Consider the following 25,509-nt stretch of genomic DNA (forward strand, 5'->3'; position numbering starts at 1 on the left):
GAAAATGCAAAAATCTATGGGCCTTGAAGAGCCTTGACTCAAAATTGCAAGGCCCTGAACCCTCAAGGCCAAGGCCAAGGCCAAGGCTTTTGCCCTCAAGCCTCGAGGCCAAGGCCAAGGCCCTAAAATCCAGCCTTAAGGCAGCCTTAAGGCCAAGGCCCAGCATCAAGGCACTACATCACTGGCACACAGTTTGAAATGTCGAGTTAAAACAACTGGTTCTTCTCAGAACCACACAACTCAAAAGAGATATCATTCACATCGCGTTACCGCAAACTTTCCATTCAATGTTTCACTTACCATTCTGTCACAGTGTTGTGGTAAGATGAACAGTCCTTTTCATTTGCATTTCTTTTGACGAGAGATTCAAAAAAAATTTGCCTCAATATATCGTCATTGTTTGACAAAGTGACGCATCTGTGCACACAGCTGCCACCTTCTGAACATCCGTGTGCCTCACTGAATTAACCATTGACTGAAGAGTGTAATGAGGATTTACAAAGAAGCAATTTCCAAATTTATTGTTGCACCACAGCGAGACTTATCATGGATAGTTGCTGCAACATGAAGTAACTTCTCCTATGCACCAAGTCCGTAGACAATCTCTCACTTTTTGGTGTGTCAAACAATCATATCTGTTACTTCATGATGTACGTGAAAAATATGTTACCTATTTTTTAATTTGGTCAGGAGGGAGCACGAGCAGCACTTGGATATCCATCACATTTGTTCCCGTCAGACCAGTTTTTAGCAAATCCGTCCCATCATTCAGTCGACTGTAGAAAGAATAGGAGTTGTTATTCCGAAGGAAAGACTCGGCATCGATTCCTGATTGGCTGGCCAGAGTCACCTGACTTGGGTGGGCCAATGCGCCGGCGGCATCGGTCGGCCCATCTTGCCCATCGGTTCCTGCACTCAGGAACACAACATGATAGCCACCGTGAAGGAATCTGTTGAGATCTGATTGAGTTTTCATTGCCATGGCGGCAGCCAATGACATCTCTTGATTCCTTCCGCCCTTGCCTTTGCCTGTCACAGTCACCGTGGTTTCACCGGCACCAATCAAACAAATTGGGGCTTTGTTCTCGTATGCGGTGCCTACAACCGTTCTAATTTCTTCAAGAGTTTGTACTTTAAGCCCATGCAGCGTGACTAAATCTTGCCCAAGCTTTGATGCATTATGGTCTTCGCAAGTACTTTGCCTGGCATTGTACAATTCACAGGCATAAGCTGCGATGACAACAAACAACTCCCCTACTTTTCGAGCTTCGCCAGACAGCTCAGTCGAGAGCAACACGGCCGCATAGCCCAAGTCCTCTGCATGCTTTTTGGCCTGCTCCGCGGCCATTTGGTTGTGTCCGATGCAAACATTCAGCACATGGTCACATGCCGTGGGTTCTGTAGTCTCATTGGCTGTCTCCGTGTCAACCTTCTCTTGGAAGAAGTTGAGGGCTGATGTGGGGACGGAGTCCGTTGCTCCGAGATGTGAAATGATATCCAGGCAATCTTGCGGCGTGGTGTCGTCTCGTATGGTGGGCCCGCTGGCAATCATGTCTAGCTGGTTACCGATGATGTCAGACAAGATAAGACTGATCACCTGGATATAAAAATAAAAGCAAGGTTGTTTTGCACTTGAATTATAAGCGAAGCATAGTGTATTACAAATGTGTTTTTTGCAGTTACAATGGTTGAACAATGGAAAATTATATCTTCAGACCCCCTAAAAGGACTTGGTCCTACTTTGACGCACTCGCATTCAATTTGCAAGCGTTACCTGTGCCGATTATGGTGACTCGAGGATACTCAAGCTTTCTCAATTATTTTTTAGCTTTTTGTAAATTGATGATGATGACACAAACTAATTAAGCCCATTCAGAAGATGGAAAGAATGTTGCATCTTGACGCCACTTTTTACATTATCTCAATGGAGGTCAGTCGTTGCAAAAATGTTGAAAAGACATAAATCTGGGACTGAGAAACATTTCCAATTTTCTTGGAAAATACTTTGAAAATGTACTGGACTCTCCATAGACTTTGTACACAACCAAAGAAATGGCATCTGGATACTATACTCTTTCCCAGAAGACATTCACTGTCAATGGAGGTTGCCTATAACTAACAGACTAACAGATCCCGACGGCTTTGACAATCCTTATACAGCAAGAAGGCTACTAGGGGAGTTCACCAAGCAGTGCCTTTGTCTCTGGTTCTTGTCCCAGCTTCATGATTTTTGGCCTCTGTCTGCAGGGGGGGGGGGGGGGCAATTTCAGCTCAACCCAAGTCCGTTTTCTGCTTCAGAAATGTCCAAGTTTATAATATGGGAGAATCATTTCCATTGGCTTTGATGTATTTCAAGGTTTCTGAATGAGACAAAGTTGAAACTGAAACCAGTCACAAAGCAATACATTTGGGTATTAAATTCCCTCAAATTGACAACAGAGTCTTTTTATTGCGTGAAATCACAAAGAGACTGGCCATATTCCGTAGCCAGTAGGATACTATGGCTTAAAGTGTTTCTCTGGAGTCCAAATGGGTCCCATCAAAAGTAAATTACAAGTCAAGTAACAAGTAACAGGGGATGAACAATAACATAGTAATGCTTTTGTCAAGCTTGAGACTCGATATGAGGCAGAAGGACTTGTGACAGATAGACCAGACAACAACACAGCTGCCCACCTGTGCAGGATAGGCAAGCTTAGCCAGCCCGCCGCCTTTCAGCAGCGACAGGTGTTTCCTAACGGTGTTCAGCTCGGCGATAGTGGACCCATGTCTGGCCAGAGTCCTTGACACCTCGTATATGTCCTGTAGGGCGATTGGCGGAGTGGGTGCAGGGAGAAGGGCCGAACCTCCACCTGTATGAATGGAAATATCGGTCCAATTTTAATTATGGAGTTATTGCTATCCAAATTTCCTATTTTCAGGGATGTGATTTCTCCGTTTTTTCCAGAAATCCGTTTTTTTGCAGCTCGACAATAATACAGTTTAGCATGGTACACTGTTTCTCACTCTTTTATCGGGTTCGATAGTTTAGTGACTGGAAATCAGTCTACTAGGAAAGTGTGCACAAGTAACCTAAAATAAAATCCATTTTTCCCCCCAGAAAATTGCAGATACCCAAAACAGGGGGAAAAGGCAAAATTGCATCGCATGACCGCCATTTTGTTTTACGTTTTAACACATTTCGAGCTGAGATCCGACGACTCTTTGTTGAATATCAGACGAGTATTTACAGTACGCTGACTAAATACATAAAACAGTCACCGAGTTGTGCTATAAATACACCTACGACACGTCGCACTTACGACGTGTTTTGTGAAATGGACCGCAGGACGCGTCGCAGCTGCGACGCATCATAGGGTTACGACGGGTCGCAGTGCTGCGATGCGTCATAAGTTACGATGAGTTTCATGAAATCGGGTTCAGGACAATTAGTAAGTCCCCCTTCCCTAGCCCCTGGGTCAGCTCTGTGATCCTCTTGGCTGCTCACCCAACCACCCCATAAGCCGACCCCTGACCCCTCACCTGAGACCAGGACAATCAGTAAGTCCCCTCCCCTAGCCCCTGGGTCAGCTCTGTGATCCTCTTGGCTGCTCACCCAACCATCCCATAAGCTGACCCCTGACCCCTCACCTGAGACCAGGACAATTAGTAAGTCCCCCTCCCCTAGCCCCTGGGTCAGCTCTGTGATCCTCTTGGCTGCTCACCCAACCACCCCATAAGCCGACCCCTGACCCCTCACCTGAGACCAGGGCAATCAGTAAGTCCCCTCCCCTAGCCCCTGGGTCAGCTCTGTGATCCTCTTGGCTGCTCACCCAACCAACCCATAAGCCGACCCCTGACCCCTCACCTGAGACCAGGACAATCAGTACGTCCCCCTCCCCTAGCCCCTGGGTCAGCTCTGTGATCCTCTCGGCTGCTCTCTGGGAGTCTTCATCTGGAAGGTTGTTCTTGGCTCCCTCCAGGATGGAAACTTTGGAAGCATCGGAGGGTAGTAGATAACTGGAAAAGAGGTAACACATACACTTGCTGTGTTATTAGTGAATCCATTACAGGTCCCTCGCAAGACCCATTCAAATCGTTTCTTTTTCATCGTCTGATGAGAAGTTACTAAGTAATGTTAAAAGTTGGTTACGGGTACCCGATCCCATAATCTGGAACCGGTTTCTGACATTAGCGGTCGTGTACTCGGGTATCCAGGTACCGGGTTCCGATGCACACTCCTAGGTTCAAGGAGAAGACAGGGAGGGATATTCCAGTGCATTGCTGAGGACGCCCGACACTCATGCGAAGATGCCACAGGTTTGTGCACACTTGGAATAAAATAGGTCGTGCATACTTCGCGTCATGAAAAATCACCACTCTTAAAACTATAAAGCAAGGATCCACTTGCAGTGTTTTAATAAATTAGAAAGTCAAGTCAATGGGAACAATCCCTACATACCTTCTGCCAGCCTTCCTGAGGGCATCTTGTATACCGAAGGGAACACTGGCAATGCCGCGTTGGACATGTTCCCCAAGGATATCATCCACAGCTCCCACCATGCCAATGACTGCTTTGCCAAAGCCTACCACTGAGACATTGTGGTCAACCTGTAGAAAAATGAGTACAGTCGACTCTCGTTATTATACAAACACTGTAAATACAAATTCTTCAACATAATGTCTTTGTCCCAACGTGCATTTGAACGGCACTCCAAAATTCCGATGTAACAAACATTTTTGCTAGGTCCGGCTGAGTTTGTATTAACGAGAGTCGGCTGTATAATCAAATACCGTATGCAGTAATAAGCTGCTAATAACTGCTTACTGTCTTGGCTGGTTTTCATGACTGTGCTTACCACTAGCCAAAATATCGCCACTAATTGTGGCAGAAAATTACACGCTTACGGTTAGCATATTTCACAGGTTAGCAAGGAATTTTGGCTTGAGAGCATGCGTGCATCCCGTAACTAAGGATTCATTGCTTACAGGATTAGCACAGAATTTTTCTGTTGGCGCTGTTAGCACAGAATGGTGACCATACGCGTGGAGTGCTGTGGCCTCGTGGTCTGGAGCATTGAATTCGTGGTCAAGTTGATAATTCTGCTGGTTGTGGGTTCGAGTCCAGCCTGGGGCTATGGTGCGTGTGCCCTTGGGCAAGACACTTAGTCACTCATTGCTTCTCCCCACCCAGGAGTAAATTGGGTACCTGTGAGGGCAGAGCTAGATGGTTATTGTGGTTGATTTTAGCTGCTTTGCGCCGAAATGGCAGCATCAAGCTGTATACTCCCCAGGGAGCTGAGATGGTATTTGCAGATTTCAAATATTCGGTCAAGGGCAGTTTCGAATAATCGAATACTAAATTAAACAAAATTGGACAGCCCTAACAATGCATATTCACAGGGGCGGGTGATGGATTAAACCATCAAGCTTTTCGCGAGTCTCTGGAGGTGGACGTGTGTACATGTCAGTGGTTCCCATTAGTTTTGTACACACCGTGTGTTGAACTTAAACTTGGCCTGTACACGGCCTGTTGTTGCAGCATACATCGCTCCATGGCGGGGCCTCGGGGTGTTGCAAAATATGAAGTTACGGTGAGAAGTATCGTACAAATATTGTAGAAGTCACTCTCAAGTGTCAGTATTTGTGGTGTTTGACTTAATTTTATAATTTTGCTGATATATTTTGTGTTTTAAAAAAATGGTGTTTTTCGGCCAAAATAAAAATCCCATCATCAAGTGGTTTAGAAACCAATGCACTTTGAAATCACGCAGATTTTGATTTTACGTTTTGTAACATTTATGTCGATATTACCTTATACTGTTTCCCGCTGACGGTCAGGCAGTTGCCATGGTAACAGAGGGCCTTGGCAACCATGCGATGAGGCAACACAGCATCCACACCGGCAGCAAAGATGCTTTTTGCATCTTGCTTCAGTTTGTCTGTAGGCCTACTGGTATCCTAGGGAAAGAAAACCAGGAAGCAACTCTGATAAGACACTTTGGTAAATGATATTTAATGCTAAAAACAAAACTCCCACTCTTCTAAGTTCTAGTTCGACTCAATCAAAGCAATTACAATTTGACAACAGAGTAAGACTTGTTCTCAAATCATATTTTTTTAACTCATTATTTCTGTTTTATCCTTCTTTTTTGGGGGGGGGGTTAAGAATTATTTCAAATAATTTTATGTTGCTCTTTTATTTATTTTAGGCCTACTTATTCAAATTGATTTTTTTTGTTTTACCCTTTTTATTTTAATATTTGTATTATTTATTCGACCCAAACGACATTATAAAATTACAACATAACACATAAAGGGAAAACACTGAAGCATAAACACTCAAATAAAAAAAAAACCCAGAAAACAAAACAAACTTAATTATACAAAAAAGATAAAACAAATAACATTTTGTACTACCTTCCTCAAACCTATGAAATCTTCCAAAACCTCTTGGTAGAATTTGTAAGAATGAGTGGGTTAGCCTAGGGATGCAAGTCCCCAGGTTAGTTACTTTACCATGTTTAGTTTGTTGCTTGTGCTGAGATTCCGTGACATGGAAGTCATGTTTCGGTACGAGAACAAATCGTTCAGTGCTGTCCTTCTAAGATGGATTCCTGAGATGAAACGCAGGGTTGCCATTTATTCCCCAACGTAGGTCCTCTTGAAATGCTTTGTCCATCCATGGAGGAAGGAACATCGAACGGGGCAAGGGGATGCCTCTGTCCTCAGCATCAGAAACTTTGTTTTACTGTTTGGCAGATAGTGTACCTGTTTTTGAAAAAAGAAGAAGTTTGTTTTCAGAAAAAGCAGCTGCACATTACACTTCTGTTAACTCCGATTAAATTCGCTCCTCCTTATGTTCAGTTTAGCCATGGAGGAAGGCCCCTCCATGGTTTAGCGAAGTGACATTTTAATTTATATGTAATATAGTAATATATAAATATGAAATATAATTATTTGTGACCAGGTTCCCAACTGCCAAAGAACCAGGGTTTCCACAAATTTTACCAAAGTGACACATCTGTTAACCTTGATTAGAGTTCAACATATCAGAGTTCAACAAATTTAGAGTTATGTAATCTGAACAAAACAAAAGACTGCTTGAGGCTTCAAAAGTCAGTTGGGAAAAAAATGTTGCAACCTGACGCCACTTTCTTCTTTATATATCATCTCCATAAGGTCATTCATTGCAAAAATGATGATAAGACATGAACTGGGACTGAAAAAATAATTCCAATTTTGTTAGGAAATACTTCGAACATTTTCTTGACTCTCCAAAGACTTTGTAAACAATCGCAGAAGTGGTGTCAGGTTGCAACGTTTTTTTCCGTCATTTTAGAATTGACATATTTTCCTTTGCAAAAGTCATTTTCGAGCAAAACTTGTAAAAAACAGGTGTCCTAAACTAGTTTTACCAAAATAAAACAAAAACACATTCCAAAACTAAATAGGGGGGGGGGGGGGCCTAAATATTCTATCCCGAGTCATCATAATTGGCGCAGGTAACGCTTGCATTGTGCGCGCGTTGTCCAATGCAAATTGAATGCGAACGCGGCAAAATAGGACGTCATCGTTTCAGGGAGTCCGACGATATGCAAATATGCATTTGCCAAATTGTATTTTATGATGGAATATCCACCATATCCCCACCCCACTATATGGTTCATGCACTAATCAATATGCAGCAATGTAACCTCACCCAGCCAGCCACAGCAGTGGCACAGAACAATAACATTTATGTCTTATTTTCTTTTAATAATATGTGTAGCCGGCTGCCTCAGGCTATCTGCCCTAATGAAGTGAAACCCTCCTGCCCCTCCCCCTATACTATCATAGCCTTGTACTTTGTAGTAATTTGGAACGATTTATTATTGTTCACTACTGGCTGGCACTGCCAGTGCCATCGATGACTGCTACATTATTAAACTAGAACAGGCATTATGATCTTATTACTTCAACCATGGAGGAATAAACAAACACATGACATGTATGATGTAGGAATCGGCATGGTGAGTACGACCTGTGAAATGTTCGTAAAAATGTAAATTAACGACGTACGCGTACACGTACATGTACAGTACATGTACACGTGGATGGGAACAATGCAACGAAGTCTAGGATCCAGGCCATCTCCATTTTAGAACCAGACTAAACGTATTTCCTGTGAGGGCGCTCTTTGACACACATGGGTACAAATTTTCATTTACCCGAAAAGGTTTGGTGCTCAACATGTACGCGGAGTTGCTGCAGGATCAATAAGCAAATTTAATGGAAATTTGGCACGAATGTGGATCATCTTTTCAACGTATTTACCCGTAAATAGGCAGGTGCTTTACCGAGGATAGCTTGAGGTAGCAACTTTGTGGTCGACGGGGTCTACAAGAGGGGGGAAAATGAAGCTTTCGGACTCGGTGATGCGAAGTTTTCGCGTGGCAAAATTATACAAGGATCAAAACACCGAACGCATAAACAGCATTGACTTTTCGCACAATGGAGAGACGATGATATCGAGCAGTGAAGATGATTCCATCGTCATTTATGACTGCTTGGAGGGAAAGTATGTCTTTGTGTGGAAGGATTGGATGCTATTTTGTTGCAAGTCGTGGTCTAAACTTCGTAGTGCAGCAGGGAAGCTTATTTAACATGCACTGCAGTTGAACTAATGAACTATAAAATTATTCATTTATTGGCATTCAATTTTTGGACATGTACATGTATTGTTGAAGTTCCCTTGATATTGAAACAAGGGTTGGAGTTTCCCCTAGCTACAATTGTACTGATTTTTCTCAGTCTTATGCAATGAACAGTCATTGCAAATCTTTTGGAAATAATCTTTAACGATTACGAAGTGGCTATCGATACGGCAGCATTTTCATTACTTTCATGTTTTTAATCAAATCTTTCTTTTTATTTAAGTAGATTTCATGATTTCATTTTTTTCGTAATCCATGGCTTTGGAGGATTTTTTTTAAAAAGGGAAATAAAGTCAGAGAACCATTTGGTTGAATGATAGTCTGGTTTCAAATAGTCCGAGTAAGTAGGAGTAGGACTCTACGGATCGCCTTTTTTAACATTTGGACATGGTCGGGAGATAGTACTATCGCCCAACCATGTCCAAATTAAAAAAAAAAAAAACGATCCATAGAGTCCTAGTCACTCGGACTAGGTTCCAACAGCCAAAGATCCTGACGTTGAATACTATTAGGTCAGGGAACCAGACGGTTCCATATCGATAGCAGTTGAAAATCACATTATGGCTGCCTTATTGATAGCCACTGCGAATCATGAATACAGCTCAGATACTTCTAGAACTGGAAGTAGAAGGCATCTGGATTTCCATCGAAAATATAAAGAAAAAGATGAGCAATCTGTTAACCGAAGGCATTCACCCTTCACCAACTGATTTACATATTGTAGCCGTGTGAGGTCGCTGTTCGCACTTCAGGCAGTGTATAGCGCGCAGCTAGTGCTGTTGGCAGCCAGATACCACTATGGACACCATCTATTGACAAACGCCTTGACCAAGGCTAGCAATTGCATTGAGCTTATACACGCTCTATCGTTTGCAGAAGCACTGTTCAATCGTGCAAGCGTGGGTCGATCGTGCAGGGGCAAAGTTTGTGCAACCTTCTAATCTCACAACCTGAATGGCCAATCTTGCAGCGCTTAAAGGGAATATACATCATTTGCTTTTGCTGTAATTTTCAGAAATGGATGGAATTGGGGGGTTGGAAATATAAAGCAAATATAGTAACACTGACTTTTTTGAGGTTTTGGGTTCGAAAATGCTATAAAAACCAAGAAAAACGATCATTTTCCTGTAGTCTGGTTCCCTGACTCCATATCAGAAGAAACAGAGCAGTTTACATACATTGTAAGGTCAGGGAACCAGTCTAGCTGGCTCGTACCCGTTCATAGGTTTGTAATCGATTGCAAACAAGTGCAATGGTCAATTGGGGCCAGTATTTGAAAAAAAGCCAGTTATTTCCAACGCTGATCGGCCGATCAGCGTTGGAAATTGATACAAAAATACCACTTTTCTTGAAAATGACAGTATACCAGGTGCCATAATTTTACAGGATGCTTTAGACTGTCATTTACCAACATCCTATTAAGGTATTTCGCAAAAACTTGGTAGTTTTATTTTTCGATGTTTGCAAATGTTGTATATTCCCTTTAACTATCATGATTGGACAATAGAGCATGAATGTGTTTGAGCAATCTACCTGATCTTGTGTGATCAACCTATCTATGTTGAAAACCCGTTTCAGGGTTTTCACCAGACTGGGACCTCGAGTGCAAAAAAAAACTACACAAACAAAATCGGGCTAACATTACTCGCTCTTTTAGCCGACAAATATCTCCAAAACTTGCATGAGGCAAAGACATGGTCCTCAGTATTTCACCAGCCAAGTTTGAGGTCTCACATCAATTTTTGAAGGAGACCTTTCTTCAACATTTTGCACCTGAGAGCGATGCAAAGTGATTTCAATTTGAAGCCTGAGACTAGCCGGGAACATATCCAATATTTTGAAAATATGGACCCTTCAGTAGTCTGGTAGCAGACTATGGAGAGAATGTGTAGAATGGTGACTATGTACGTTGTACCAGATGTTTCTTTTGACACAGTTGATTGATGCAGTACTGAAGGGGTGTTGGACTGGTATACTGGTTGTTTCATGTGCCAGTCTATTTTCTAGTGAACATTGCATGTATTCAATACATGTTTTGGGACTCGCCTACACAGCACTGAGTCCCAAACATGCCAAATGTTTGGACTAAGTTTTCATCATAGATTGATCACACAAAGTTGTTTTGTTTGTTTGTTTGTATTTTACTTCTTGTTTTACTGTCTCAAGGAGGAAAGAGATGAATAGATGTCTGAATCATTTTTTTTGTTTTCTCACGCATATTTCAGACAGATATGTTCAGGATATATACCTCTGTGTCCTTAATTCCACAGGCCAAAGAAAACACTCTACAGTAAGAAGTATGGTGTGGATATGATCCGGTTTACCCACGCAGTCAACACGGTCATCTATACCTCTAATAAGATGGATGACAACATCCGATATCTCTCCCTGCATGACAATAAGTACATCCGGTATTTCTCCGGCCACACCAAAAAGTAAGTCTGAAATGTCTCATACTCTTTAACCCAAACTCTCCAGGCTGGATCGTTGGCATAGAAACCCTTCCCAGTGCAACAATATGCAACACTTGACCAGCCTGCCCAGTGTAAAAAAGACCAACAGTTCAAAATTCCTAAGGCCAAAGTGCCTCAGAGTCTGGTTGCCAACTGGAGCAGGATACAACTGTGGCATTGTTCAATGGGACTAGCTCGCATGGTTTCGGAATTGGCTGTTTGTGCACTGGTGTTGATGGCCAATGCAGCAAGGTCCCACAGACTTCTACACGTGATGCACCATGCTGCGTCTGGCAGGGTTAGGATGGAAATGGTCTCGTTTGTGGACCCTTGCTCCAGACAGGGCTCTGGAGTGCTCTGAACGTGCAAAACTAAATCATGCCAACTTTACTCACTCTTTAGCCAGCAAATTTCTCCAAAAATTCCATTGGGCAAAGAAAAGGTCCTCAGTATTTCACCAACCAAATTTGCAGACTCGATTCAATTTTTACAGGAGACTTTTCTTCAATATTTTGCACATGAGAGGGCAGGCAAGTGATTTCAAAATGAGGCTAAAGACTAGACTTGTACATGTCCAACCATTGTCCAACTATTTGAAAAGACTGACCTCTTCATTTAGTGTCATTAGTCTGGTGGCTGACTATGGAGAAATGTGGAGTAAATGGAGACTAGTTCCCAGTTCATGCCACATGTTTCTTAAATTCTTTTGGCGTGGTTGATTGATGCAAAACTGAAGCGTTGGACTGGTGGTTTCAGGTGCCAGTCTATTTTCTTGTTTTGCATGTTCTCAATACCTTAAGTTTTGGGACTCTCATACAGAGTATTGAGAGTCCCACATTTTCGGACTACCCTTGCTCTATTACACCCTCCAAAACGCCTCATTACTTGCTTTCAGAAAAGGCCTCTTTATAAGCATTACTACCGAGTTGAGCAGCCAGAACATCCAGAAATACTAAGCCAATCCTCAGATTATTAAAATGAGCACCCTCCAAATCACTCCATTGAGATTGGAGTTTAAAAATAACTCTTTAGTAAAAGTGCAAAGTCTTTTAAGTAATAATCCTTTAGCATTTGGAATAAATTTTATAACATTATAATTACTCCTCTGTGAATTCATTAAACCATAGAGTGTGGGGCGGTTTGGGGCAGTACAAGGGCTAAAGAGATGTAATTATGATTGATAAATTATCGTGTTTATAACAATCTTAATGTTCAATCTTAATATTCTAATCTTACTAGAGAGCTCATCTGCCATAAAAAAAACCACTTTTCATCTTTTCAGAGTCGTCAGTTTAAGTATGTCACCGATTGATGATAGTTTCCTGTCGGGTTCATTGGATAAGACGGTCAGATTGTGGGATCTTAGGTCACCAAATTGTCAGGTAAAACTTACAGACTAACACCAAAAAACTGATGTCGAATGCAAGTTATTTTTTGATGTTTTAATTCATTCATTGTTTTGTATTTTTGCCTTTTTAATCATCCATTCCCGGTTTAGTCATTTTATGTGTTTTTTAATCTCGATAATCTCCCTCAATTTTTGGGTTCATGTTTAAATTCATTGTTTTTTTCTCTGTCAGTGTCTTGTCTTATGAACGTTTTAGTGCATGTTTAATGTACTTGCTTTTTTATGTATTAATATGCTTTTTATAAAGCTTTTTATTTATTTGTTATCTATAATAGAGCTCTTGTTTTATCGGTGCAGCAGGTCCTCGGACCACGGTACTTGTACTTTTGCTGTTCCTTGCCTTTCTTTATAATGTTGTGAGAATAGCTAAAGAAATAAATAATAATAATAATAATAATAATAAGTAGGAATAAAAAATGTGTCTTTCCGACCATTGTACAAAGCTAGTATTAATCCTATTCCCGCCCTCCCTGAACATTTAAAAAAAAAAAATTTATTCAAGTATCTGTAAACCTAACCCTCCAAGATGTTTCAAAATCAACCCCGGCGGAAGGAGGATTTCTGTTTAAAACGCTTCAGGATTTAGGGTTAATCTAGCAAAATCAAACTGCTGTGAAACACTGCATTGTAGTGCACACCCACTCCCACCGGTGCTAAGAAACATATTGTGGGGAGACTACCATATACTCATTTAGTATGAATGATCTTTTCTTTGCATTTGTACTTTTAACAGACTCCATGCATCAACAGATGGCCCTTTGTCACTATTTACCAGAGCTGCAGTTGGGGAGACATATGGCATGTTTGCCCTAGATCCTGTATGCTTGACTAATTATATTCTGAAAACGCACAAACCCCAATCATTATCAGGTGGGATGGGAAATGCGTTCAAGAGTTCCTCCCAATGGTCCTTCCCAACTTTCTCTTAGGAACCGTTGAGGGGGGTACTTTTGTGCGAAGTCCATGCAGCATTCATCAACTTCAGTTTAAAAGAAAACCCTTTTTTTTCCTTCAGAATACTTTTTGTTCCGACACTTGCTTCTTTCTTGAGTCACCAATGCAATCTCTAAACATTTTCCTTATTTATAAGCACCAACTTCTTTACTTTTTGTGACACCTCTTTCTTGAAAACCTTCATTATTCTCCCCCCCCCCCCCCCAGGGTCTAATGCATTTACAAGGGAGGCCTGTTGCTTCATTTGACCCGGAGGGTCTCATCTTTGCATGTGGCGTCAACTCAGAGCTCATCAAGCTTTACGACTTAAGATCCTTTGACAAGGTACGTGTCCATACTCCAGACTTGTTGCATTATCAGATACAGTAGAATGCAGCCACAGTGATCACTACTGTACAAAACGTTCAGCTGTGATAAACATCCGTTTTGGCTCTCAAATTTTAGGTACAGTTATTTAGTGTTGGTTGATAAAAAAATCAGTGTTATGGATGACCATTAATACCGAATAGTCTTTTTGTATTTTTTTTGGGTTGAATATTGAGAATGAATTCTGGAGATTTGAGAATACAGGGTGCCACAAAGCCTTTGTGCCCAGAGGCTACTATTCAATTTCACGGTTGATTTCCTGTCTGTGTTGTCCTATAGTTAATAAACCTTTATTGTTTGTGTGCAATATTACACACACACGCACACGTGTGTTCACCGTCGATCATGGACGTCGTAATGTCCCTCTTTTGTTTGTACTTTTTAGAAAGACTTCCATAGGTTTAGTACACAACCCCAATCGCGGACGATTGCTGGGAATCGTGGACGATATTGTTCTCTTTTGTTCTCTGGTACATGTTTTTTTTCGTCCACAGTTTGAAAATATGAACACGTGCACACACAGTAGCCTCATAAATGAGGAAAAAAAACTAGTGCAAAATAAATACAGTTCAGCAATGTCTACCAACATATGTTGACATTTTCCATTGATCCAGTTATGCGTTTGCTGCTTTGTGAATTGCTGGAATTTGAAGCCTGTGGACACTTGTGCCCTTAAGCAAGGCACTTAACCATTATTGCTTCGTTCTTCAGATGGGACATAAAGCTGTAGGTCCCATGTGTTGTGTAATGCACACGTAAAAGAACCCAGTAACACTTATCCCTAAGAGAAAGGGTTTGCCCTGGTGTTTCTGGCCTGTTTAAACTCCCACGCGGAGTATTTAGGAGAAGAATCAACCAAGGCACGCTCTGGTTAAAGGCATACAGAATCATTTGAATTTATCCCAAAAGTACCCTATTGAATTATTATAAAGAAGCATACTTGGATTGAAGATCATACTGGTATCTAAACACCCCCTGAAATTATTCTGTCTGGCTTGCTGTCATTTAGAAGAATCAAGAAATGTAGGTGATACAACGTTCAGTCAATGGTCTGAATTTTTGGATATACAGTAAAGAGTTCCATTGACGAAATAGTGTTTTCTGATCAAAAGGTTGTGCATGTTTTTTAACTGCTTTCTCAAAACATGTAATAGCCACTGAGCTTCATTTTGAACATTCATCTTGGGATTTTGAGTGGTTTTATTATCGGAAACTAACAAAATGCATGAAAAGCAAATGTGGCTCTAACAGTGGTCTGTGCTCAGTGACTGTTGTTGTGCTTTCAAGCACATGAATAAGAAATTTGCTGCAGATTTTCATGATATCACTTCTCTCCATACTAACATAGTAACATGTATTAGGCCTACTTCCTTCAGAAAAGAAAGGAAAAATGACTTTCACTTCCGTTTTCTTTTCTTCATTTCCTGTACTTTCTGGGGGTGAAACATAAGGCCAGCATTGTACACTATGAATGATGTTTCTCTTTGATGGAAGGTTAAATGTCACAGTTTTCTAAAAAAAAAATGGGGATTTTTTTTAACCCTCCTGCTATTTAAACAGTCTCAGACCAGTTTCACTTTCACTTCCCCTGCTATACTTATAACAAAGACTTATAGTCGCCGGCTGTCAGAGCATATGTCAAGCAGGCACTGTGACTTGTCAAACGGGGTCAACAGACAAAGCAGGCGAGTTGTGGTCCCAGCTGTTTTATCACTCAACGGGAGTCAAAGCATAGCTGTATCAAGTTACTTAAACAGTCCCAGCCAGTCAATCTTGCGTTATGTACATGTAGGCTGGGAATTCGTACCTGTTGAAAACAGTCACTTGATTGATTGATTTGGACTGAAATGACTACTTGACACAAAATGTATGTTTGCATAGGAGGGTATATGATTTTTTTTGGGGGGGGGAGAGTACAGGTTGATATTTATAAAGGGATGAGGCGGAATCCGTCTTTCTCTTTTATGCACATCACTGCCACACATTGTTTTGTTTTCTGTGAGAGTTTTTCTGCTGAAATTTGTTGCACATTTTGACACAAGTCTTAAAAAATCTGCTCTCCCTGTTGTGAGGGGTAAAACAAACATCTATCACTTTTAGGGTAAAGATGGTTATGTGGCCAATTCCAGTGTTATGTAATGTCCGTGACAGAGCTTTCAAGAGCTCAGTGAATAAACCTGAAAATATATTATTTTTTTTCAAATCTTAGGCCTATACGTCTGAATCATTAACCCTAGGATGCAACCTCAATCCTGCAAAATCCTCCAACTGCCTCCATGTAAAAAGAGCATACAGCCTCCATCCTCCCAAATCCTCCGTAATTTCTTGAATGTGGTCCTTGGAGGGGTGACCACTGCCTCAATCCTGCAAAATCCTCCAGCAATCACTGTCAATATGCTGAGGCAGAGCCAGTGACATCCTGGAGCAGTGCGGAGGATTTCAAATTCATGCAATAGCTGAGCATAAACAACACAAGGTCCAGCCCAAGACCTTGATCCAGTGCATCCTCCAAAATCAGCCACACATTTTTGCCATGTAGCCTGTAAAATCCCCCAGTTTGCAAAGAGGATTATGGAGGATTTGGAAAAGTTAGGGTTAACAAGATGTTATGGTTAATTGGATTTGTCACAAACATTGCACTTCCTCTCATAAGGCTAGAATTGCCCATACCGGTCTTTGAATTTGTCTATTGTCCATTTCCTTTTTTGCTCAAAAAATTTGCCCTTTGGCATTATCGATTTTTGCCTGCAGCTCAAAGATCAATGTTTTTAACAGTTGTGCCTGTTGGGGATTGATTTCACCCACAACCTCTAAATGTAAATTTGTCGAGAACTTCCAAAAGGGACTGTGTATTTTGGTCAGTGGAGACAAGGGGATGCAAGCACGTCAAAAAGTGACGACCGCAGAGCTGTTCCTGTTGTTTCTCTCATGTTTCGTCTCTGTATTCTCCATTCAGGGTCCGTTTACAACCTTCAGACTACAGCAGGACCGCGACTGCGACTGGACGTCGCTCAAGTTCAGCGCCGACGGCAAGTTGATCCTTATATCCACCAACGGCGCGGTCATCCGGTTGGTGGATGCGTTCAGCGGACAACCCAAGCAGACCTTCATGGTGAGTGAGCTTCAAGCTGACAGTCCTTCTGATTTGAAAATCACAGGTGTGTGGAAAAAAGCACACCTGGATTTTTTTAGGCGTGTGATTTTTCTAGGCGTGTGATTTTCTAGGTGAGTGATTTTTCTAGGTGTGTGATTCTATGGTCCAAGTTGGGATATTATTTCATAATATATTCATCTTGGTTTATAATAAAGCCGTTTTCTCTTCACTGACGTAATTTATTTTTCACAAATTATGAAGTAAAATTATGTCGTAAATGTATGCCGAGGTGTGCGGTACTGAGGGATTCAGGCGTGCGATTATTCGCACTTCTCAGGAAGCTTTTAGGTGTGTGATGGCGTGGGGGTGTGATCACACGCCTCAAAACAGAAGGACTGAAGCAGTTCTTGTAGAAGTCGAAGAAGCAGGGTGGAAAATCCCAACATCTTCACTTAAGTGCGACTAAGAAGAATCTTTTGATTTGTACCATTGGAAAGCAATTGCTGCCAAAGTAGTTTGATCAATACCGCTATGTGTGAGTAAATTTTCTGAATTAATATGCACATTAAGTGCAAATCGCAAGGCATATAATGAATTTTTCTGAAGACTGTGAAACAACACGATGCTTCATAAACGGTTAAGTAATCATTATTTTTGCCAGCAGGTAGTTACTGTTTCCCCCTTCCCCTTTTTTATTTAAAGTGACTTGAGAAGTTATTGACTTTCAGACCTTTATATTTATTAATTGATTTCTTAATTTTGCCCTCACAGGGTCATCTCAATCAGAAGGGTTTGTTATTAGAGTCTTCGTTCAGTCCAGATGCAAAGTATGTCCTGTCAGGTAAGAACTTCAGATCAATGAATGCTTTGGCCCAGGGATGTATTCGAGTCCAGTCACAAGTATCAGTAGATGAACAATAAAAAAGGAATGCCTTTGTTACAACTTGTTGGAATTCCCAGTGTCTCTCAGGGGATCTTCCCCCCACACACAAATTTTTTCAAAATTTTCAACTTGCCCAGTAATTGTCTCTTTTACAGGAAATTCACCAAAAGGGGAATGTAGAAGAAAAGTTTTTAACTTGATGCTAATTCCCTTCACCCTTTCACTGTATGAAATATTAATATGAATAAAGAGATAAGAAAACTGTCAACCACTAGCATCAAATGAGGTCAAGCCCCTCCCCCCTCCCCTCCCCCACTGTGAAAGGCCCCCCCCCCACCCTCCCCTCCCCCACTGTGATAAGCTGGTGCCCCCCCCCCCATACCCACTGAAAGAAAGTCCTGGCTACGCCACCGTTTGAGTTGGATCTGGAGGACTTGTGATTCACTCGACTACATCCTGCTTTGGCCAGGACGACTTTATAACAAGCCTCTCATCCATTCTTTGTCCTGGTTGGCTAAATACGGTCACTCAGTGGTCACTATCATAGGCTTGTATGGACAGTAAAAAAAATTTAAAAAAATAATAATGGTAGCCAGGCGAGTCAACTCTGCTGCATACAGACGTGTGGACTACATGCAGTGCCCATGCATGTGATGTGTACTTGCATTTGTATTTAACATTAACTCTAGTTTCTTATTGTTTTCATTCTCAGGATCGCAGGATGGCAAAGTGCACGTGTGGAATGCAGAGAACGGCACCAAGACGGCCGTCTTAGAATCCAAGCATTGTGAATCACCCATGCACTGCGTCCAATTCAACCCCAAATTCATGATGCTGGCCACGGCAGCACAACACATGGTATGTATGCCGGCCACTGTCGTAACCAAACACTAAAACAGACATTTCCTGCCTCATCTACTACCAAGGGACCCCGCTGGAAATAAGTCAGAAGACTTTCACGGGCTGTCCTGGCCGATTACCAGAAAATAGTCATAATTACCTGAGACAGTTAACCCATTCCTATTGGCTGCGAGCCCGTCCCGTGGTTAGTTTTGAACCGCCGATAAAATAGTGATCAGTGATTAAACAGCGATGTTTAAAACCAGTCGCAAGCATGTGCTCTCCGTGCCACCATGTGCTCTCCGCGCCACCTGAGTGCAATGCGCGCTCCGCCAACTTGAGAGCCATTGAAATGATCTCCATATAAGGAGAGGTGTCTGCACGCGCTGCCCACACCATAGAAAAGTCCCGGACACGGAGTAAAATGGTAGAACAAAACCTGTCGAAGTTTATCAACTTTATGAATGGGTAAAATAGTGTGATGGAGCAGTTATAAACGTGATGTGTAAAACCGGCTAGGGGCTTGGTTCTAACCAGTTTTTTAAACCACACGTTTGTAACTGCTCCAGAAAAGAATGTTGCATCCTGACACCACTTCAGCAGTTGTGTAGTTATGGAGAGTCAAGACAATTTTGAAGTATTTCCTAACAAAATCGGAAATGTTTCTCAGTCCCAGATTCATGTCTTTTCAACATTTCTGCAATGACTGACCTTAATTGAGATGATATATTAAGAACAAAGTGGTGTCAGGTTGCAACATTCTTTCCCTGCTCCATTGCCCTATTATCCCCTTAATAAATAACAAGTGATCTTCACTGTTTGCTGACATCTTGAAGATTTGAGGGCCAATCAAAGAGCAATCTGTATTTCTCATCCGTAGTAGATTTTGCAGGATCTGGGAAGCCTTTTTGGTGAACATGTGTTTTTGTGTGTATTTGTTCTGCAGGCATTCTGGTTACCAAGCATAGATGAATGAAGACACCCGAGCCTGACCGAGACCCAGTAGTAGTCCAAGACAGAGCAATTGCTGCAGTGTGCTGACTGACCGAAGTGTGTTGAAAAAAGCTGTGCCGTGGTCCTTGCTATGTAGAGCCTGAATGCTATGGTGGTAGAGCTATGGAGTACCGAAGTGAATATGTCACGCGCACAAAATGCATGTAAAAGACATTAGCGCGTGAATCAGCCTGTGAACCAACACTCGCGCGTACTCCATTCGCTTGCTCTACACTTTCTGGTTCTAAATGACGTCACACTTCGGTACTCCATAAAGCAATTGCATGACACCTCGCGATGTTGGACAAGACAAAGAATGGTGTACAGACAAAGCAGAGTCATAGAGTTATACAGTTGACTCTCGTTAATACAAACACTGTTAATACCAATTCTGGTTATAACAAACATAGACCCTTGGCCCCGGCTGTGCTTTATGTGCACAACAAATGGGACCGGCACTTCACTTAATACAAAATTCTGATATAACAAACATTTTGGCTAGGTCTGACTGAGTTTGTATTAATGAGAGTCGACTGTATTTAACCAAGAGATTGCACTCGCTGTACGCACACGTGCCGACGTGGACGCGCAGCTGCCATTCTTTAGGTGGACAATTTTTGAATTCTTTCCAAATGTAGCTCTCTGTGCATGCGTGCATACGTACGTACGTACTTGTATGCGGAGACTGAGTGCACACACAGAATCACGATGTTGCTCAGATGAAGGCAAACATTGATGTCTAATGATCTTTATTCTCATCCAAATAAATAGTCAATGAATATTGTTTAAAAAAAGCAGATTGGATTAACAAAACTGCCGGTGGTTTCTGCCACTGTTAACTGAAAGTGGGCACATCCTGGTACTTTACAATCGTGCCATGTTCTGATTATTACTCTCTTGAGGTTTTTATTCCCCTAAACAATGGCGGCCGCACGTCCATTTCGGCACGTGCGCGTAGTATAGCGAGTGCGCTTTCTAGTTAAAAAAAAAATATAACTCTTGTGGTGAAACTAGACACGAAAACTGCATTTAAGTACGAACCAACCCTTAGGTTATGCGAGGCATGTGTCAAGAAATTCTGGAACCAAACAACCTGCCTTTGCAACGGAAAAGTTTTCTCTGTTGGGCAACTGTAACCCCATCCATGAACTGAACTGTATTAAATGAACCGGTTAAAATTGCTTACTTCAGCTGAGGTGATGTCCGAGTTGTCGTGTCCTCACTCTCAAGTCGGTCACAAGACATCCAGTCTCAAGTCAAGTCACAATCTGAGCTGCTGTATTGAAATAACTTGTTCATTCTCGGTTCCTTCTTCCTGGACTTGACCACTACTCTTGGTGATGTACACATGGGTGATGTACTCGTGCGTTGATGTCGTTAGTAAGTCAGGCGTGATGTAAATAATGTAAAGTGTAGTCTAGAGATAACTAAAGTGAAACCGTTTTAGTAAGCACAGGATGGCAGTATGCACAAAAAAAGGAGGCCATGCTCTGTTGAATATAATGAGCTCGATTGTGACACCCCATGCCAAATGCCTGCATTCCCTCTAATTTCTACGTATGAAGTGTTCCATTCTGAAATGTTTCCAAGACTGTTTGTTGATTGTATGACTGTTTACATACGCAAGACAAATGGGTTACGATGCCACTTTTTATTGGTTTGTATTTTTTTTATTACTTAAATTTTTGGGATGGGGCAGGAAGTATTTTGTATCGGCATGGGGTGTCGCCGTTTGTTTTTGTGACGTGATGTATTTTAGTGATAGAATGTGATATATTATCTGAGCATCAGTGACAAAGTAACAGAAATCATCGATAGATATCTCCCCCCCCCCCCCCCTTTTTACTATCAAAATGTAAATTATATTAGAATCAGATATTGATTGGACAGGTATTATAGACCCGCATGCATTGGTAACATTTCGTGTTTCGCTATTAGTTCCAATTGAATAATCACAGTGAAAAACAGGCTCCATTCAATTTCTGTTGTTGCCATTACAATTTTCTGGGAGATTTTTTTTAAAAGAGCTTTTCAGCTTCCACACCAAAGCCCTATTGTTGCATCTCTGCCATTCACAGGTAAATTGCTTTCCCTTAAAGCTACAGTCCATCATTTGCAGCTATCCAAAAAGTAACTGACGTAATTATTGTTGCAAAACATACTTGGTTGCACTCCCTCTGAAATTAGTCTTTCTGGCAAGCTGTCATTTTAAAGAATTCAATGAAAGAAGGCCTTTCCAACTTTGTTTTTTTTTTATTCGGCGAAGTTAGTTACAACGCACATGTGTGCGCGCGGTTGTTATAATTCGTCAGTTCAGTGCGCGACATTGCGTACCTGCAATCGGCTCAGTGAGAACGTGTCTCGGACGCTGAATTCAGGTCCAATTAAAAACACGACTCGGCAACTTTCGATTTGAAATCGAGATCCTAGAATATTGTTTTCTCAGAATATACAGCATTAACTGAGCTGAAACTTCGTCATGTTAGTTTTTAAGCACCCTTCTTTAGATTTTGAGCATTTTTGTTGCTTCAAACGAACATAATGCACAAATTACAAATGATGGACTGTACCTTTAATGGCGGGCGCGGACTTCCAGGGATTGGCTTATCTAGCCCCAAGAACTCAATGGTTCTCGAGTCTGGAGTGCTGAATGGTAACACATAGCAACCGATTATAAACCCACATGCTGAGGAAAAGATGTTTTCATCGGCTCGGCTGATTATGAATAATGCCGCCCACGCTTATATACAGAAGGTTATTGGAAAAAGGACATGGATTTCTATTTTTTAGTCTTTCGGTGCAAGTAACAAAATAATATTATCACTTTTTTTTTTTTCATTGAAATGCAATCCAATCCACATTTTTTTACATGTAAATAAATACACTGTCTCTTTTGTATTTAGAATGTCTTGTCTGGTGACTTTTGTAAAATAAAGACATTGAAACCTGAGAAGAGAGTTTGTGATGATGTGTCCGAATTCGTTGTAGACCACTTGATCTGTAGCTTCATTAATTACATTAATTAGTAAAACAACTGTCCCACGTTACCTTGTAAGAAAAACACAAAAGGAAAACCAGAGAAAACATCGCAGGGAAGTAAACTGGAACAAAAAAAACATAGACAAAACCCTGGACTCAAAATTTTGTAATGTAAATTTCAATCCATTTTTTTGGTTGGCCCAAGTTTTTTTGATTTTTTTTTTTACAATATGGTAGGTCTTAAATATTGCCAGATCATCCTTTTCGCCTATTTAGAAGTTCAAATACATTGTTGTTTTTTTAACTCACTATACACTATGTATTATAATTATGTTTTCTCAGTGCTTTATTCCATGCAAGCGTTTTTTTTTTAATGACATATTTGGGTCTTCTTCAGTTTGTTCACACACAAAAAACCTGGAAACTATATTTCTACAAGGAAAAAGAAATCTGCAAAAAAGCACTTCATTTTGAGCATCGTTTGCATCTTTATTTTGAACTAATGTCCGACTGTACAAAGTACGTTTTTTTTATTTTTAAATTTTAAATCAATGATTTCAAATATTTCCTTTGGCAAAGTGAGGAAAAAAGAAAGAAAAAAAAAGTGTTTTTAATACAATTTTTAAAAGACATACAAATTAAAAATAGTGAAACAGATTTTACTCTGAGTACTTTCAGTACTAGAAACTGGTAATTACGATTAGTGAGTGATTAGGCTTTTAAGGCTTTGAATTATAATATTACAAAATATAATCAGATGAAATATGGCAAAAATTGTCAAAAACTAACAATTGAATATGTAAATTAAATACACATTTAAACATATTTTCTAAGAATCTGTGCAAGTACCTACAGGCTATATTGCTACTGTATTGCAATTCACAAAAATTCCACATAGTTTGTACTGTTCCGTGGCGAACCTAAATTCAAAAGTCCAATAAACGAATATATTCATTCTTTGAAAAAAAAATAATCCATACATAGAACCTTTACAAATGTACCCACCGATTCGTGGACATTAAAGAGTCCAATAAAATTTCACGAAGACTTGCGATCTTTGATTGGAATTTATTTTCCACAAAGCTGTTTAAAATAAACCTTTCCCTTGACTTCCGAAACTTTCTCCATTTGCACCTCATATCTGAAATAAAAGTTTTCTGGTTCTAGCTAGCTATTAGCATGGAAACCCCATCATTGAACTTACTTATAAAATTCATTACACAAAAATTTCAATAATAATTTAATGACAGAAATTCCGTACGCAGTTAGAGAGAAATTCATTAAGCTGTTTAACAGCCAAGGTTTGAGATTTTCAACCCGATTTAGATCTTCAATTGTGTGGGCTCTGTGCACAATTACCCCCTCAACGGTAAGGAAGGGAGAGTTGGGGGAGGCATTGCCGATGATGCCTGACGCTCACACGAAGGTTTGAGCAATATTCAGAATAAAATAAGTCGTGCGTACTTCGCGTGTGAACCAGTACGCGCATGCTGTGTGTCTCATCCAAGGCTCTTAAAAGGGGTAAAAATGCGCCCTCTCTTGTTTGTGCACGGAATCCATACCAACTTATCACTACCCAGGCAACATACTTATCCCCCATTTGGAAGCAATTGTGGCAAAGTATCTTGCTTATAGACACAAGCAACACGATCCCAAGGTTGGGTTCAAACCTAGTCTTGATCAGACTGCAACATTTCATGGGAGCAATTGCGGCAAAGTATCTTGCTTACAGACACAAGCAACACGATCCCAAGGTTGGGTTCAAACCTAGTCTTGATCAGACTGCAACATTTCATGGAAGCAATTGCGGCAAAGTATCTTGCTTACAGACACAAGCAACACGATCCCAAGGTTGGGTTCAAACGTAGTCTTGATCAGACTGCAACATTTCATGGAAGCAATTGCGGCCATGAAAGCAATTTACGATAAATGCCTTGTTAACAGACACAAGTGTCACAATCCTTGGAAACTGATAATCCCACATTTGTGTACAGGAACCACACAGTTCGAAAAAGACTGAACCACTACAGTAATGCATCAAATGGCAAAAAAAAAAACCAAAAAAAAACCAGAGAGTAAAAATGCAGCTGCTTACAAATGAGTTGTAGTTGTAGGCCTAGTTGAATTCTGTTCACACTGGCAAGCAGTAAGGGACAGAGTTGTGGTAATCATTATTTCCTTAATTTAATGAAATTGATATCATGCACCAAAAATATATGTTGCTTCCAAGGAACGGTAGTACTTTTTCATGTACTTGTTCTCATCAAATGTACTGAAAAACACAAGAGGTATACATGTAGTCATATTGATGTTCAATGGAGTACCGAAGTGTGACGTCATTTAAAACCAGGAAGTGTAGGGCAAACGAATGGAGCACGCGCGCTTGATGGTTCACAGGCTGAATCACGCGCGTTTTGTGCGCGTGACGTACATGTATTTACTTCGGTACTCCATATTCTTTACTCAGGGACCAAACCCATACACTGGTAAAACTCTTTGTTCGTGCTCATAACAAAATTCATAATTGATGTACTACTGTTTGTACCATGCGTTTGGGCGTACAAAGTAACCATTGTTGATCCAGTGTGATTTAAATTCAATATTAGATAAGGTTTTGCCCTTCATGGTTTTTTTTTTTGAATTTTGGAATGTTCAATTATCCACAGGATATGAAAGCCAAAACAACACCAGGAAGCCCATGTCGAAATACACTCAACCAAAAAAGAAAGTCCCCCCTTCAAATACTTTTTGTCTAACTCAAAAACTACTGAGCACCTCTAGCTCAAATAACGACTAATCAGTACAACAAATCCTTAGCAATCCAGCCATACTCTTTATTTGGCCCAAAACAGTGATAATGTGTA

At 40.9% G+C, this 25,509-nt stretch overlaps 2 protein-coding genes across 3 annotated transcripts; one reads left to right on the top strand and one right to left on the bottom strand.

Moving 5' to 3' along the window:
- Nucleotides 1-216: 216 nt before the first annotated feature.
- LOC119726706 (glycerate kinase-like) lies at nt 217-8,040 on the bottom strand. Its single transcript, XM_038198510.1, has 7 exons — nt 7,936-8,040; nt 6,499-6,750; nt 5,794-5,940; nt 4,442-4,590; nt 3,848-3,999; nt 2,677-2,852; nt 217-1,597 (listed from the first exon to the last, which is right to left on the bottom strand). Exons 2-7 carry the CDS (start codon nt 6,619-6,621, stop codon nt 671-673), a joined length of 1,674 nt encoding a protein of 557 aa, XP_038054438.1. The 5' UTR covers nt 6,622-6,750; nt 7,936-8,040; the 3' UTR covers nt 217-670.
- Nucleotides 8,041-8,164: 124 nt separating this feature from the next.
- On the top strand, nt 8,165-22,623 carry LOC119726707 (WD repeat-containing protein 82-like). Of its 2 annotated transcripts, XR_005270853.1 has the most exons (9): nt 8,165-8,539; nt 10,946-11,110; nt 12,411-12,510; nt 13,698-13,814; nt 16,813-16,968; nt 17,722-17,791; nt 18,546-18,691; nt 19,620-19,789; nt 19,938-22,623. XR_005270853.1 is itself a non-coding variant. In XM_038198511.1 (8 exons), exons 1-8 carry the CDS (start codon nt 8,376-8,378, stop codon nt 19,647-19,649), a joined length of 948 nt encoding a protein of 315 aa, XP_038054439.1. In that variant the 5' UTR covers nt 8,165-8,375; the 3' UTR covers nt 19,650-22,623. The 2 variants fall into 2 exon arrangements, 1 of the variants encoding a protein (XP_038054439.1); XM_038198511.1 differs by having other exon boundaries at nt 19,620-22,623.
- Nucleotides 22,624-25,509: the final 2,886 nt, after the last annotated feature.

The sequence above is a fragment of the Patiria miniata genome, unplaced genomic scaffold (genome assembly GCF_015706575.1).
Source record: "Patiria miniata isolate m_02_andy unplaced genomic scaffold, ASM1570657v1 HiC_scaffold_2, whole genome shotgun sequence".
NCBI classification, from domain to species: Eukaryota; Metazoa; Echinodermata; class Asteroidea; order Valvatida; family Asterinidae; genus Patiria; species Patiria miniata.

Coding starts and splice junctions, on each gene's coding strand:
- LOC119726707 (XM_038198511.1), top strand. CDS start 8,376: ATGAAGCTTTCGGACTCGGTGATGCGAAGTTTTCGCGTGGCAAAATTA. Junction 13,815..16,812: donor ACTTAAGATCCTTTGACAAG/GTACGTGTCCAT, acceptor TTCTCCATTCAG/GGTCCGTTTACAACCTTCAG. Junction 18,692..19,619: donor CCACGGCAGCACAACACATG/GTATGTATGCCG, acceptor TTTGTTCTGCAG/GCATTCTGGTTACCAAGCAT.
- LOC119726706 (XM_038198510.1), bottom strand. CDS start 6,621: ATGGCAACCCTGCGTTTCATCTCAGGAATCCATCTTAGAAGGACAGCA. Junction 5,941..6,498: donor CAAGCAACAAACTAAACATG/GTAAAGTAACTA, acceptor TTCTTTCCCTAG/GATACCAGTAGGCCTACAGA. Junction 4,000..4,441: donor CTCAGGAAGGCTGGCAGAAG/GTATGTAGGGAT, acceptor CCTCTTTTCCAG/TTATCTACTACCCTCCGATG.